This window comes from Mirounga leonina, unplaced genomic scaffold (genome assembly GCF_011800145.1).
Source record: "Mirounga leonina isolate KUSES-001 unplaced genomic scaffold, KU_Mleo_1.0 Mir_114, whole genome shotgun sequence".
Taxonomy (NCBI): Eukaryota; Metazoa; Chordata; class Mammalia; order Carnivora; family Phocidae; genus Mirounga; species Mirounga leonina.
Genome location: NW_023270265.1, coordinates 28,525,018 through 28,541,046, shown reverse-complemented (window position 1 = coordinate 28,541,046; position 16,029 = coordinate 28,525,018). Strand labels below are relative to the sequence as shown.

At 41.5% G+C, this 16,029-nt stretch overlaps 1 protein-coding gene across 4 annotated transcripts in view; it reads right to left on the bottom strand.

The window, feature by feature from the left end:
• The window catches only part of CNNM2 (cyclin and CBS domain divalent metal cation transport mediator 2), a 142,129-nt gene that overhangs the window by 11,174 nt on the left and 114,926 nt on the right, over positions 1–16,029 (bottom strand). For all 4 annotated transcript variants that reach the window (XM_035028276.1, XM_035028287.1, XM_035028258.1 and 1 more), the window contains exons 2-4: positions 13,309–13,452; positions 10,430–10,567; positions 8,254–8,423 (exon numbers count right to left, since the gene is read on the bottom strand). In XM_035028276.1, coding sequence (XP_034884167.1) covers positions 8,254–8,423; positions 10,430–10,567; positions 13,309–13,452 — 452 coding nt within the window. The remainder of the gene's footprint in view (positions 1–8,253; positions 8,424–10,429; positions 10,568–13,308; positions 13,453–16,029) is intronic.

The following is a 16,029-nucleotide window of genomic DNA, read 5'->3' as shown; positions in this document are numbered from 1 at the left end:
GGAGAATAGAGGGAGAAGAGGCGGTCACTAAGGGAGCAAAAGCCGGAAGCTGGTAGGAAATAACAGACGAAGGGCAGTGACTAGCTTCAGAGGCAGGATCCCTTAAGAGAGGAGGGAAAGAAGAGGACAGGTAGGGACATAATACTCGGAGACTCCAGTGAACAATAAAACCAAGCTCCGGATGGTACAGATCTTGGCAGTTACTTATCCATTTCTTCCTGCACTAACCCTTGACCTTGTATCAGGTAGTTCATATATACGTATGTGGCTGTCTGTGTCGTAAGCTCAACCGCAGCTGCAGGATCTTGTAACCTGAATTTCTATGGAGAAAATCAAGAGGAAGCATCAAATGCAACAGAGCCTCATCACGACTTCCATCTTTATGGGTCTCCAGTGGATCTGGATCATTTGTTTTACAAGCTCCAAGGCCTTTTGTATTCTGTGTCCCTGCGGATGGGCGGCCATTCACAATTCTTTGTAATTTTCATCAGAACCAGCAGGGTAATAGGCACTCCCCAAAAGACTGTAGATAACAATACAGGGTGCCTCTTGGGAAGGAGCTTTTCCGGGGGCAGTACACACACCACAGGCATGCCCGGAACCCTGGCCAAGTCAGCTCAAAGGCAGAGGATCCCCAATTCTTGCTGTGTACTGGAAACACCTGGGGATTTAAAAAAACAAACAAAAAACATGATGTCTGACTCCCACTCCCAGGCATTCTGATTTAACTCGTATGGGTGCAGCCTGGGCAGTAGGATTTTAATAAAGCTCTCCAGCTGATTCTAGCACGTAGCAGGTTTGGGAATCAGTGCTACAAGGCTCTGTTTGTGAACAATGGCCCCAGCTCTGGAGCCTCTGCGTACCCTAGTCGCTCAGGAAACTCCCCCGTAGTCATGGTGGCTGTCTGCGAACTGAACAAGGACAGCCGCACAAAGACTCAAAGCTCTGGATCCTAGCCATCTTAGTTCATCTCTCTGCCCTCTGGGACGCGCCTGCAGGTTGGGGAGGCTCAGCCATCTCCTGCAGCCCACCAAGCTGACACCAACCAGGCTACGAGGTGGTCCGCGGGGTCCCTGGTTCCTCGTGTGTGGATTCCCAGAACTAGTAAAATGCACCTCCAGCCTCAGAGACAGCAGTGCTGAATTTTTATTTCATACAGATATTTTTAAAAATGCAATCATCTACTCTAACCACCATTTTGCTTCAGACCAGACATCTTCACCCCCAAAATACAGAAAATACATAATTTCAGAACAGACAAGTCTTTAAACTGAATATATGTAATTTTATGAAGATCTCACTGCAGCTGTCTTTATTTTTCTCACTTTGTCTCAAACGGGTGAAAACTTTGTCAAGCATCAGCACGAAGGAACCACCGTGCCAGGCACATTTTCCTTCATTTATAAAACGTGCAACGGACTAAAGGATCCCATGGTTCTTTTGATTCTAGCTTTATAGGATTCTCCAATTCCATGCTTTGAAAACTGCCCATCCCTGTACTCCTCACTACAGAAGTGAAGCTTTTCTGGCAGGCCGGTTTTAGAAACATCCAGTAAACATTTTTTATTCCTGTATGTGTGTCAATGGCTCCCCAAAATGACCATTTCCAAAGAGACCTACCAGTACACAAATCGAAGCCGCCCCCATGAGGAAAGGGCCTGCCTGGCCTCACAACCAATCAGGTGTCCTTAGATAAGGACTTTTTCTGTGTAAGGAGCTACATACCAACTTCTGAAACATGCACAAATTCACTCTATACTCTAACATTAGCACACACACACACACACACAAATCAGCACAGCTCATGACGGGCTCCCAAAGGGAGAGCTCGGACTTCATGTTTAAGCTGACAAATGAGAAGGAAGGTCTCCCTGTCTCAGGCAAAGTTGGCTTCCCAAGTAAAGTTATCATCACAAGCACCCTAACCTTTCTTTGGAAGAAGGTTATTAGGGAACTCTCCTCAAAGCTCCTAAGCGTCCAGGAAGTACTCAAAGCAGTCTTGTGCTGTACCTGGCCACAAGGTGGGAACCTGGGCTAGCCTCATTGGCACCAACAAGATCAAGTGGTCAGCGAATGGCGCAGACTCAGGGAGACCAAAACTCTCTCAGGCCCCACATGCCGAGCATCAGTGCAGTCTCCTGCTCACCTTTGGGTTCTTTTTAATTTTTTTAAATATCACCATCACAGAGTATTCCGTGGGGCTTGACACCTGAAAGGAGGTAACTGAATCCCAGCAGCGTGAACCCCAGCTGAAGTTCACCAGCACTGCCCCGTAAGAGGGGAAGCATGACCCAAAGAGGGTCTGTTCTGTGGCTCAAACGTTCCCTAGCAATTGTTTTCCAATCTGGAGTCCAGAGATGTAGTCTTGGGATGGCAAGTTCCCTTCATGAATATTTAAATTTTTAAAAAACTTTTGATGGTCAAAAATTAATGCACACATATTTTGGACCATCTGGTTGACCATCTTCTAACCAAATGCCACCACCAGAGGTCAGCGCCAGTGCCTTGGGGCTCACAATTGCATGGTAAAGTTGTTCTTACTACCTGAATCATCATGGCTAAGGCTTGCTGCTCAATCAACTGGGAGCTTGTAAGAAATAAGCAGCACTTCAGACGTCACCCCAGTCCTACGGAATCCACAAGTGATGTGCGTGAACGTGTGAGGAGCACTGAAGTGGAGAGAAAGGGACAGAAGAGGACCAAACATCACTAACCCAGTCACACCCAGCGGAGGCCAAATAACAGCACAGCATCCGGCACAAACATTCAAAAGAATCCAAACTGAACTAAGGGCTGAAGAAGGGTCAGTCATGGCTGGGCACACGGAGACCCAAATGTGCTGAGTGCAAAAGAGCCTGCACCAGAGCCCCTGCCTTACTGGGACCAGTGGTACTTTCCCAGCAGCCAAACAATGTCACTGACACATTTAAAATATTAATTACAAGTCTGTTTTGGTTTATACAAATTCTAACTCAAAGAGCGCAAAAGGAGCTTATACCTAGTTTTTATTTACACATATCTAACTATAATTTGTTAAAAATAGGGTCAACCCTGGGGCGCCTGGGTGGCTCAGTTGGTTAAGCGACTGCCTTCGGCTCAGGTCATGATCCTGGAGTCCCTGGATCAAGTCCCGCATCGGGCTCCCTGCTTGGCGGGGAGTCTGCTTCTCTCTCCGACCCTCCCCCCTCTCATGCTCTCTCTCTCTCACTCTCTCTCAAATAAATAAATTTTAAAAAATTAAAAAAAAAAGGGTCAACCCTGGGTATCCGAGTAATTTTTTTTTTCCTTCAAAATGGGTGCTATCTGTACTTGACTCAGGACCAAAGATCATTCGCTGGGACACACAGACCCTACAACTCAAAAATCCTCAATAAACCTTTGGTATTGAAGGCTTAAAGTCCTCTTCCAATAACAGGTGAAATGGTTCTAAGTAATGTCAAGGGATGTGTAAGTTCCAAGATGCTACCTGCCACCCCGACAAAGGAACAGGTTTCACTCTACAGGGAAAACCCCTTCTGAAGCCCTGTCAGAGGCCCTGAAGAGAGACGTGAGTGGGACAGCTGAACAACAACAAAAATCTGAGGCATGAAATCAAGCAGAAAAATTAACACCAGAAAAAAAAAAGTGTTCCTCTTATTGATTCTGTAATTGGCAAAGAAAAGAGTTTTTGTTTTCCTAGTATTCTTTATATTTCGTATTTTTTCAAAAAAATCAATCTGGTTATGTGATGTGGAGGAGGAATTATATATATATATATGATACATATATATATAATTCCAAAAAATATATATGTATTTTTTGCTTTAGATATTTTACTCCCCAAAGGACCAACAAATCCTTCACTGTAAAATACCAACTCTGTGAATTAGAAAAACGGTTTATAGTAGTTGTAATTATTGTACACACACTCTTGATATTTTTCTGTGTGCTTTCCACTTCTTTCATGACTAAATGATGGTCTCATCATGTGATTAATATAAGTGGTTGAGACATATGAACTACTACTACTTTATAATTAACAAATTTGCTATAAATATGTTTGCATAGATAACTTCAGCAAATAATTTCTTTAGATGCATGTGTATGAGGGATTGTATGTATGTATTCCAAAAAGGAGGCTGTCAGTTTAAGGATATGACTGATTTTGCAGCACTTTTTCTTTTCTTTCTTTAAGATTTTATTTATTTGACAGAGAGAGACACAGCGAGAGAGGGAACACAAGCAGGGGGAGAGGGAGAGAGAGAAGCAGGCTTCCTGCTGAGCAGGGAGCCTGATGCGGGGCTCGATCCCAGGACCCTGAGATCATGACCTGAGCGGAAGGCAGAAGCTTAACGACTGAGCCATCCAGGTGCCCCACCAGCACTTTTTCTTTTTTGTTCACTATTCACCATGGATTTTTACAAAGATTTTTTTTGTTTGTTTTCTAAAATAAAAAAATGGATGCTTAATTTTGTCAGTTGCCTTTCTGATATCTATTGATAGGAGCATTAGGATTTTTTTTTTTCTTCACCCCTTTCCTAATTAACATGGCATATTTTGGTTTTGTTGTTCTTAAACTAGTCCTGCATTCCTAAAAAAACCTAATTTAGTCAGTCACAGTGATTAACTCTTCGGGGACGTTGCTGTTCTCTAACTGCTACCTTTTTAGTTAGGAAATCTGACGATCATACCATCTTGGCCCATTTGTACTATATAGAAAATGAGCTCCTCCAAGTTTCAATTTTTTTCCAAGTGATTTCTTTGAATCTAGCTGTTTTAAAGGACAAGAGAGAACTTCTTGTTTTGTTGTTTTTCTCTTTTATCACATGGATTACATCAGTAGAAAACTGATTTTGCTAATCTTTTAAAAGAACCAAATCTTGATTTTATTTATGGGCTTTAAGGCTTTCTCATTAACATTTCTTTCATGACTATCTTTATTATTTAATTTGTTCTTTTCGGTTTGTTGCTGTGTTCTTTTTCTAGATAATTACAGATTTTTTTTCCTTATTTTAGTACTCAGAATAAAATTTCTTAAAACTTTGACATACAGCATATAAGGTATTATTTAATAATGTCTTTCATGATGTTTTCTGTATTTTATGATATTCTATATATTTTCACTCTAATTCAGTTGCTACTTAGGGCTTATCAGCTTGATGTTAATTATATTTTCAACATTTCTTTAAATAGGTAATACGTGCACCTTGTAAGAAATTCAAATTCAAAGGGAGAAGTCTCCCTTCTACCCTATTCCCAGTCCTCCAAGTCTCCCTCCTTAGAGGCAACCACCTGTGACTAGACTCTTGAGTAACCTTCAGAGAGATTCATGTATATACAGATGCACATGAAACACATGGGAATACATTATAATGCCCCGTTCTGAGCCTTATGTATAAGCCTTTGTAAGAGAATTGGTCACCATTTAAAAATGGCTTAGTACTCTTCAATTATGTATTTTTAGGTCCAATTTTATTTCATTATGATCTATACAGGTGGTTCTAGAAATTTCTACCTTTCTGAGTTTAGTAGAACTTATATATGACATAGCAAATCATCAACTTTATCAAAGTACATAAAACTTTTTAAAAAGTGTATTTTCCTGGCTTTATATTTAATTTTCTCCAAATTCCTGTTAATTGTATTAGTCAAGTTAAAACACTTTTTTCTTGGTATGCTTACTCTTTTATGATGGTGGAAATTATTTTCCACCAAAATTATATTCCTATCCATTTCCATGGATACACACATCCATGAGTACTCGGTAGGTCCTACAATTTACATGAGTCCAGCAAGGTCCCAATTATCGAAAGGATAATTAAGGAGGTCCTTTTTATTTGAAAACAACTCAGTAATAAGCAGGATGTATGTGTTTTGTTATTTCAGACATGTCGAGCCAATAAACTTTTCTTTCAGTGTTTATTGTGCTTTTATCACTGTCCTTATTGATTCTCCCCCAATACATCTTAGTTTAAAAAAATCTACTTTTTCAGATAAAACTTTAGGTCGTAGCCTTTTTATACTTAAGGAGTGGGAGATATGTGCCCAGTAACTTACAGAATAATTCTTTTAAGCTTAAATGGTTCACTGCTTTGAATAAATTAGACTTTACTTCATTTAAACTCAGAGCGATGGGTTTCTATTTATAATTACATTCCAAACATCAATGACTTAATAAAAGAGTTTTTTCTAGTGTCTGCGGATGGAGGGCAGCTCACTGGCTCCGGGGCCAGGAACGGAAGGCAGATACTGAAGCTTGCTTCTGATTTAATGCTCTAGCATGCAGAGGAACATGCCCAATAACCTGGCACCAGTTTCCAAAATTGGGCTAGGGACATTTCAGAGTGGAATATATTTTGTAAAAGGTGACAGCTGTGCTAGATTAACAGGGGTCACGGTATTTCACTTTCTTATACTCCGGGTACCTCACTCAGGTAATTGGCTCGCCGACAAGAACCTAATTTTCCCTGAACTCCATAGTTTAAACCCCTCCATAAATCCTCTTAATCCAGCACATACACTATTTACAAAAACCCCCATGATCTCATCAGTTCCACAATTAAAAAAAAAAAAAAAAAAGGTCACATTTATATAAATACTTAACATGAGGTAGGTATTCAAATACAGGTAACACACAAACGCCTTACCCAAACTATCTTTAAAGATTTAATTGTAAATGAACGGGGAGTATGGAGTATGAAGTCCCTCTTCCATAAAATCTATTTTTAGATCTTTCAACCAGGAAATGGCTTTGTTATTCCCCCACAGAGCATTCCTGAATCACAGCTTCATACAGACTGACTACATAAAAATCGACAACTGAAACATACATAGTTTCTAATGACTCCTGAAATTCACCATGTCCGTCCTCAAAGTCCTCCTTTAAACAAAGTGTAATCCAAAATTTAGCGTAATTCAAAGTTTCTCTAGGTTTAAGGAATATTCGCATCCAGCTTTTAGAAGCACACATGTCTTATTCCCTCGCTGCAGTACATAAACTCCCTACAGCCCCCTCAGAGGTGCAAGTGTGTCTATCTCCAGAGAAAAAGAAAAACACAGTTCAGCGTTGAATGAGACTAAGGCTAATAGAAGAATCAGCATATTGAATTAGAAAACCTGCAAAGAGATGTTTCCATGAAAGAATGTATGAAAGTGGTATGTGACTAGTTACTGCACAGATTTTTCTACAGTTTCTTCTGCCTCCAGACATCACAACAGCACCCAAACAGGGACATGAGCACAACACTGTGCAGAGTTTCCCTCATCCAGACATCTGATAAGAGTTGCTTGCTTTCAAATAAAAAGAACCTCCTTAATTATCCTTTTGATAATTGGGACCTTGCTGGACTCATGTAAATTGCAGGACCTACTGAGTACTCATTATACTTTTCTAATGATCCCTCCCATTCATACCTAGGAAATCACCAAAAAGTAGGAGAATGCTTAAGGGGCTAGGATTCTTGTACTGGGTAAACTCAGACTTCCTGTAAAATTCTTCAGTAAGGAGGTACAAGCAGTCAGTAAAACCAGCACTTCATTCATTGTACTGTTCATCTTGGTCTCCATGTCAAGGACAGTGTTTTATCAAATGAAACTGTGATATAATAAGGGCCTCCTATCAACTCCAGCACGAAAGCCCCTCAAGGAGGGTCCAGAATGGATGGACCTTCTCACCTCATACAGTGGATTCTGTTATTAGTGAGAAGAAACGAAGTTTCCATTGCCAGGAGAGGCTGTGATGATTACATTAGTTCCTCTGTAGAACAGTATGGTTAGTAACCAGGAATAAAAATAATAAATGTATTAATTTGATGTTGTTAAAGGAAGAGATAGTAAGTTACCTCTAGGAAGTTGTAGACAACCAAGTCCTAACGAAGAATGGAAAAAAGAGAAGACGATAAAAAGAGGACCCCAGGAACTCACGACACTTAAATTTCAAATGCCCAACCAAGATTTGGACGTGTATAAGTAATTCTCCAAACTCTTCCAAAAATGTGAACTGAATTCACCATTTTTCAAATGAATGCCACCATGCCTCAGCAATCAGTAAGTGCCCTTCAGTATTGGAAACTGAAGTAACTAATGACATTGCTTTATACTGAAATTATTTTAGAGAGAGGAAAACAGGGGGATGAAATCCTCCCGTGTATCAGGCAACCCCGGAAGTTAAGTATGTGAACCTTGACACACCCATTCACCTACAGAAAAGTCCCCTCAGAACTGGAATGATGGGTACTCAGTGAGATCAAACAACTATTGAACAATTCTTCTGACCTGCAAAATGAGAACGAAGTAGTCTACAGGTTTGTTTCGCTGGTAGAGGTAGTATTCTGGGGCTTTCTTGTTCTTCTCATCATACTTCAGTTCCTGGATGACATTGGGGTGCTTTAGCAGCCTTAGAAGGATCTTCTCTGACATCTGGGATGGGCTAAATGCTTCTACTTCTATAGATATAAACACAACTTGATATTACACTTCAAATGGATGGAAAAAAATTATACTAGTGATTAAGGAGTTTAGAATATAAGAATACTCGGAATAAAAGCAACACAGTATGGAGTAACGACACTTCCGTTTGGTGATCCACTGGGGGCAGATTACCTGGGAGAAATTAGAAAATGCCGAAGTCTCGTATTTGTTTAAATGCTTCCTTTTCAACCTGTCATTGGTTTCAGTTCTTATAAAATTACTCTAATTTTCTGATACAAATCACAGTCAACCAGAAGGAGGCTCCTGACTGCCAGGACACCCTTCGACAGGCCACAATAGTCTGACTGTTCCACAACAGCCGAAGGAAGAAGCAAAGGTCAGGAAGCATCTAGGTGTGGGTTAGTACCAGGTGCCCAGACGAAGTGCTCATTCTCCCACTCCACTACCTGAGAGAGTCTGGGAACAAAGGAAGGCGGAGATTCAGAAGGGAAGCAAGGCACGTGCACACAGCGACATGCACTCCAACTTGCTAACTAAAAAAATTTAAAAATGCGTATCTGTATTGACAAAGGAATCCATTTTATTTCCAATAACAAAACTCAGAATTACTGGGTTAGGGTCGCTCCTACTGAAAGTGGACTTCACGGTACCTCAGAGGTCAAGTCGGAGAACATTTAATGTTAAAGTATGGCTCTGAAATGATGAACAGTATTACCAGATTCAGAAAAATAAGTTAAAGATACTGTTTATATGTTTAAAAAATTGTTTTCATGAGGTGAACCATAAGTTCTATACTAGCTTCTGTATTAGCTTTGATAATAACAAAATAAGGAAGTACATTGTAGAAGTTTTGGAAAACACGGAAGAAGATAAAGAGGAAAAGAAAGTTACCTATGAACCCACCAGTCCGTCCCTCTGAGCGGCTGGTGAGCACGTGTGCCTGTGTGGACGTGTGTGTGTGTGTGTGTGTGGATGTGTGTGCGTGCGTGCACGAAAACAGTGGTCTTACAGCTTTGTGTTTTTTTCTCACCTCACATTAAATTATGAGTATCTTCCCATGTCAAAAGTATTATTGTGAGCATTTCTAGGTCTTAAAGAGCACATAATATTCCATCGCATGGCTACTGTTAGCCTTCTTTTCGAAATATTTTAAGTATGCTGCATGCAGCTGAAGGGCCCTGGATGCCCATCGTGGACACAGACGTCTTCTACAGGCCACTGGGTACTTTCCGATTTGCTCAGGTTTCCCCTGGCCAACAGAGCTCACCCTTCACCTAGAGAGCCACTTGGGGATGTGAGAAGGGTTAGTCAGTCTCTTAAGTCCATTCAACCTTGACTTTCTGGAGCAGTCAGTGCCGGCTGGATTGGTGGTTTTAATTAATGTGAACGCTTGCCTCCTGGAATGGGCCCAAGTTAATCGGACTTGAAGAGGCCATCGAGAAATCCATGTCAAAGCGCTTAGAATTTCTGATTTCATCGACATCATCAAAGATAGATTTAATTCTGAAAAAATCTATTTTTCTTCTTTGCAAATCATAGCACCCAGGTTACCACTGATGTCCAACTGTTCTTCCAAGGCAAGCTGGAGAGAGAATTACTCAACTGACCGACACACAGCCAGGGGGTGTCTGATCTGCACTGCCAGCCCACGCCACCAGCGGGCTCTCCCCCGGACTGAGCTGGAAGCAGATGACCTGGCCTACGGTTCACATGCAGTGTGGCACTAACATTCATCCTTACCTTTCAGACCAATTTTAAGTTACTGGTCCACCCCTGGTAAATGTCTCAGAGGGTTCATGCCGACACTGAACACAGGAGAGGAGAGAATTTAAAAAGAAAAAAACAAAACAAAACAAAACAAACAAAACAAAACAAAAAAAAACAGAAAACAAAACACAAAAGTGGCATTACTTATCACCCCATTTCCCGGTCTCCACCCCCAGCCCACCCCAGGCAGTGGTGGGTGAGAAACACGGTCCAGGGTTCGTAGAGATCTCAAACTGCGATAAGCGGCACTTGCCTGTTGCTAGGAAACGGTGCATGGCCAGGAGAAGCTGGGGTGATATTTTCACCTTCATCTCGCTGTCTGTCTGTTTAAAGGCAGAAAAGTCTTGCTTTCTTTCCCGATGGGCCACTTTCTTTTTCGTTCTGTTATCAGCTGACAGAAGAACAAGGAAAGATAAAAGGAAATGCACTCGATTAGATCAGGGCTCTTTCTGAATGAAAGGGACGAAATCCGCTGCAAAGGCTAGACTACCTCCAGACCGCGGGCACTCTGCGCACCAACGCCCCCCGGACAGGGGAGGAGAGAGGATCCTCGTCAAATCACTGCAGCACAGTCATGACCCAGTTCAAAGTCAGGCAACCAGTATCAACGATAAACATGCTCCACGAAGGTCTTTAGAGCCCTTGTAAGTACACGACGGGGCAGCGGGGACGAAACCCTCACACAAGCCGTGTAACCCCAGAGCAACGGGACGCAGCTCGGAGCGCACGCCGTCTCCTGCTACCCAATGTCACCATGCTGGGGGGAAGAGTGATCGCTGGGTGACAGAGGACACAGGGAAGTGTGCCCTGCCTTTCAGAGGCTCCTAGCCTCTGCCGAAACAGGGAAAACAAACACTCACACAAAACCTCTTCAGAAACAAGAAAGAATGCTTTCATAGAACATTTTAACAATATCTGTTAGCTTCGTTTCTAGCCCAGACCCTGAGATCCTCAAGGTCAAGCAAATATGAAGAAGGTCATCCAGAGGAGAGGTCGGCATTCTTCCTTTGTCAAGGGCTAGGTAGTAGTTCAGGCTCTGGAGGCCATACAGTGTCTGTTGTAACTGCTCAACCCTGCTGTTGAGCAAAAGCAACCATATGTAAACGAATCAACATGGCTGTATGCCAATAAAACTTATTATGGACATGGAATTTGAATTTCATATTATTTTCACATGTCACTAAGTAATTATTCTTTTGATGTTTTTCAACAATTACCAAATGTAAAAGCAAACAAAAATTCTCAGCTGGTGGGCTATCCAAACACTGGTGGCAGCTATGGGCTCTAGTTTGCAAACCCCTGATCTAGAAGGTGTCTAACACAAAACCTTTTTTCCAGTATTTTTCTCGACAAAGAGATGATCAAGAAAAAACTTGGTTAAAGACAAGACCTCAATCGCTCACTCCTTTCCCGAGAATCATGAGTCCGTGCATTATTACCATTTCATGCCTACGGCCAAACAGACTAATTACCAGGCTTGTCCTGGGGAGAGGGAGAGGGCAATTGTAACTTATCATTTTCTTCTGTCTCAAATTCTTTTCAGAATCAGACAGCATAAATGAACACCGAATTTCAAAATAATTTTCTAATGGCAAATGTAGTCATCAGCCCTGATCACCTGTCGACCTCAAGAATATACCTAAAATCTTGCGTTCAGCATTCCATCCAGTAAGGCATGATAGGCAACAGTTCTGTGTGCAATTAGTCTAATCGAGGCTTAAAAGACATTAACTGAAAAGCAAACATAAGATCTCCTAAATGTCTTAATGATCCTTCTTATGATGAGTACTACCCCTGAGGAAACGAAAAAATATAAAAAGACACACTTGGTATTAAAGTCACTGTAAGGAAGGATGAAAAGAATGTCAACACACAAATAACAATATTCTTTATTATGTGACCTCTGACTACTCTCCAAGTTTCAAGAGGATAGAACACAATAGGAACTGATGATTTTAAAAGAACGCACTAATACATGTGAGGATAAAGTAAGGTACATTTTTAGAAGCAAGTCACTACCTAAATATCAAGTTTATCCTTCTAAGGGTACATGGAAGACTTTCATTTTTAAAATGAGGAACATTCCCATCTAGCGGACTGAATAAAAATCACTCTATTTGAAGCAAGGCAGGCCTTGTCCCAGGCACCCCAGGCCATTTGAACAATCCATTTCCCTTCTAAGTCATGTCTTAAAAGCCAAACAGAATAAACAGAGCCCAGGTACTCTTCTCTGTCCCACCTCTGAGAGTCCCAAACATCTTCAGGCAAAAATGCACCTTTCCCATTATTAATCTCTTGAAAGGGTCCTGCTTTACTAAGAATGAGGCTGAAGAAAAAGGTTTAAACTCCACAGTCCAACAATCCAGTTGTGGACGTCAATGAGACAGGATTCAGGTTCAATACTCAGCGCAGGATCAAGTTTACCCCGCGCACAAACACCAGTGAAGCCTCCCCTCCCTCCGCCCCAAGCCAAGTGACTCCTGCCCGCTTCACCCCTTTCCCCTGCCCCCAAAAGAAAACAAAATAGCAGAGAAAGGGTAAAACACATTCTTATTGTGTACCCTACCCTGTCCTGCTTCCTATCCCTCCCCCTCCCCGCCACTGCCCCACAGCAAACCTACACTCACAAACCTCACCCCCCACCCTGGCCCGTGGGTTCTGGAACAAGGACATTTAAACAGCTGCAATCCATCAATCTAACAAATCCTCCTCACAAGTACTTGAATTAGGGCCTTATGTAGAAAAAGAAATTTATCTGAATACGATTGCCTTAGTTGTGGAAAATAAAAATGTAGTAAAGAACGATTCTTTTTCCACACGTAGAATTAACGTAAAAACCACGAAGGGAGTTTTCTGTTCAGGGCAAGTAATGCCCTGATCCATGGTTAGAAGAAGCTGGCTTTTAAAAAAGCAAAAACAAAAACAGAACACTGCCACTCGACATCACAGGACCTGCCTCTTCTTCCCCCCTCTGATGAAGGGTCTGGAACACTCGGCTAAGTGGTCCACAGCCCACGCACACAGCAGGTAATTAGAGACAGAGGCAAGTAAGCCCTGGAGACGTGAGAGGACTCACGAGCGAGATGACAGAAAACAGCCAAGGTTCTGAAAAATCACACTCAAAACACTCACTGTATAAATCTGTTTCATCTAGAATCTCGGATTTGATGATTTCCTCAATCACGTCTTCTAATGTGACGATTCCCAGAACTTCATAAAATGGGTCCCCTTCTCCCTCATTGTTCACTCGCTGCACGATAGCCAGGTGAGATTTACCTTTAAAGAAAAGAAATCAAAGTTTAGGAAGGAATTTTCTGAATTTCCTGAAGGAAATCTTGTACAGGATTACGTTAAAAATAGCAGCGAACACAGATACCAGATGATCCAAGTCTGCATTTCGGTGTTTAAACATGGTGCGAAATAACCACAGGCAAATGGAAAAGTTTCCCGAGCCATCGAAAGCAAGATGATTGAGCCAGAAGAGCCTCGGCTTCTACACACGTTGGCCTGCACACATGACCATTTGCTTCCTCATGGGTTTGGTCTTCAATCATGTCAGCCCTTCCTTTGTGACCTTATAGCAACTGCTACTTTACTTCAGGAGAACAGTTCTCCAAGTGTGGTCCGTGGACCCTTAGGGATGCCCAAGACCCTCTCAGGAGGGCAGCGAGGTCAGACTATTTCCAGTGGAACACTAAGATGTCCCCAGCCTCTTGCACGGTGCTGGTATTTGAGCCAATCAGGCAAAGGCGCCCGAGCACAAAGCAAGGCAGTGGGAGCAGACTGTATTCTCCGCCACCACACATGCACAGGAAAGGGGGGGAAAGTCCATTTCTCTTCAGAATGCCCCTGGTGAAGATGTAAAAATTAATTTCATTAAATCCTGACCTTGAGTACTTGGCCTTTAATACTCTATGTGGCAAAAGGAGACCCACCCTAAAACATGTCTGTCGCATGTCGAGGTACAAGAGTTGTCTTGAGGAAATGCACTTGCACAACTGTTTGAACTGCAGGTTGCACTAGCCATGTTTCTCACTGGATGTCATTTTTACCTGAAGGATAGGTACCAAACTGATGGTATTTAGACTTGGATATCTGGCAAATATTTCCTTGAAAATGGACAAAATGAGCCTGCAACGTTAAGGAAAACAACAACAGTATTTGCTAATGATAAAATTTAAGCTTTCACGGGAAAATCGGAATTTGGGGAAACTTGTATCCACCACAGGCCTGAGAACTTCTTGACAAAGAGTTTTCTGATGAGAGAACAAGTGTGAATTTTATACTGAATAATGAAATGGGTCAACATTTCAACGATCTACGTAACTCAGTGAACCAGTATTTTCCAAATGACCATGGTAATGATGAGGTTACCAAATCATGCACAGGTAAACAATCTATTCAGAGTACAAGACATAAGAGATTCTTTTTTCCTCTCGTACCCTATTTTTATATTTTTTAAAAGAAGTTTTTATTTAAATTCCAGTTAGTTAACACACCGTGTAATATTAGTGTCAGGTGTACAATTTAGCGATTCAACAACTCCATACAACACCGGGTGCACATCACCACAAGTGCTCTCCTTAATCCCCGTCACCTATTTCCCCCATCTTCCTGCCCACCTCCCCTCTGGTCACCATCAGTTTGTTCTCTATAGTTAGAGTCTGTTGCTTGGTTGTAACAATGGATTTCTTGAACTTTTTATTTTGGAATAATTTTAGATTTACAAAAAAGCTGTAAAGACAGTACAGAATTCCTGTGGAGCCTTTCCTCAGTTGCCCCCATTGTTCACATCATGCATTACCACACCATATTTGTAAAACTAAGAAACTGACAATTGATACAGTAAATTCCAGACTTATTTGGGATTTCACCAGTTTTTTCTATTAATGCCCTCTTTCTGTTCCAGTATCCAATCCAGAGTACCACACTGCACTGAGGTGTCATGTCTCCTCTGGGTTCTGACAGTCTCTTAGTCTTTGCTTGTTTTTTTATGACCTTGACAATCAAGGAGTACTGGTCAGGAATCCTGTAGAATGTCCTTTGATTTGGGTTTGTCTGATGTTTTCTCGTGATTAGACTGGGGTTCTGGGTTTTCTAGTTACATCATATCAGGGCTTACACGACAGCCATGTGACATTCTCGAGTTTCTCCACTGTCAAGTTACTCATTTTTCTTCTTTCCCTCATTCTATCCTTTGGAAGCAGGTCATGAAGACCAGCCCACCCTCGGGGAGGGGTGAGGGGTAAAAATGAAGCTCTTCTTCCCGGACTGGGGGAGTACCTACATATATTACGCAGAACTTTCCTGTAAGGAAGATTGCAGACCAAAGGATTTCAATTTAACAGTGCACCCAAAGTCCACTGGTAGTTTCAGATTCTACACAGCAACTAACCTTTAAAAAACTACCACTTGTGGAGTTTTGGTATAGTATCAAAGGAGGATATTCCCAATTGCCCAAGGCGGCTGTTAAAATATCCTTCCTCTTTCCAAATACGTACCTATGAGAACCCAGATTTTCTTCATCTATCTCAACTAAAACATATACTGCACAGACCGAATGCAGAAGATGATAGGAGAATCCAACTAGGTAATAAAGATGCAAAAAGGTAACACAATTGACTTATTTTTGTTTTGGAAAAGTGGTTTTTAATAAAAATATTATTTAACGTTAATGTAGTGGACCTATTATTATCCTTCAAAAATGAATTAAGGGGCCCAGGTGTTTTATATTACTCCATTTTAATTTCAAATACAGTAAATATCAAGAGATAGAACCCACATAAACAGAAGTTCAAGGGTCCTCAGCAATTTTTAAGAGCTTAAAGAGATCCAAAGACAAGAAAGTTTAAG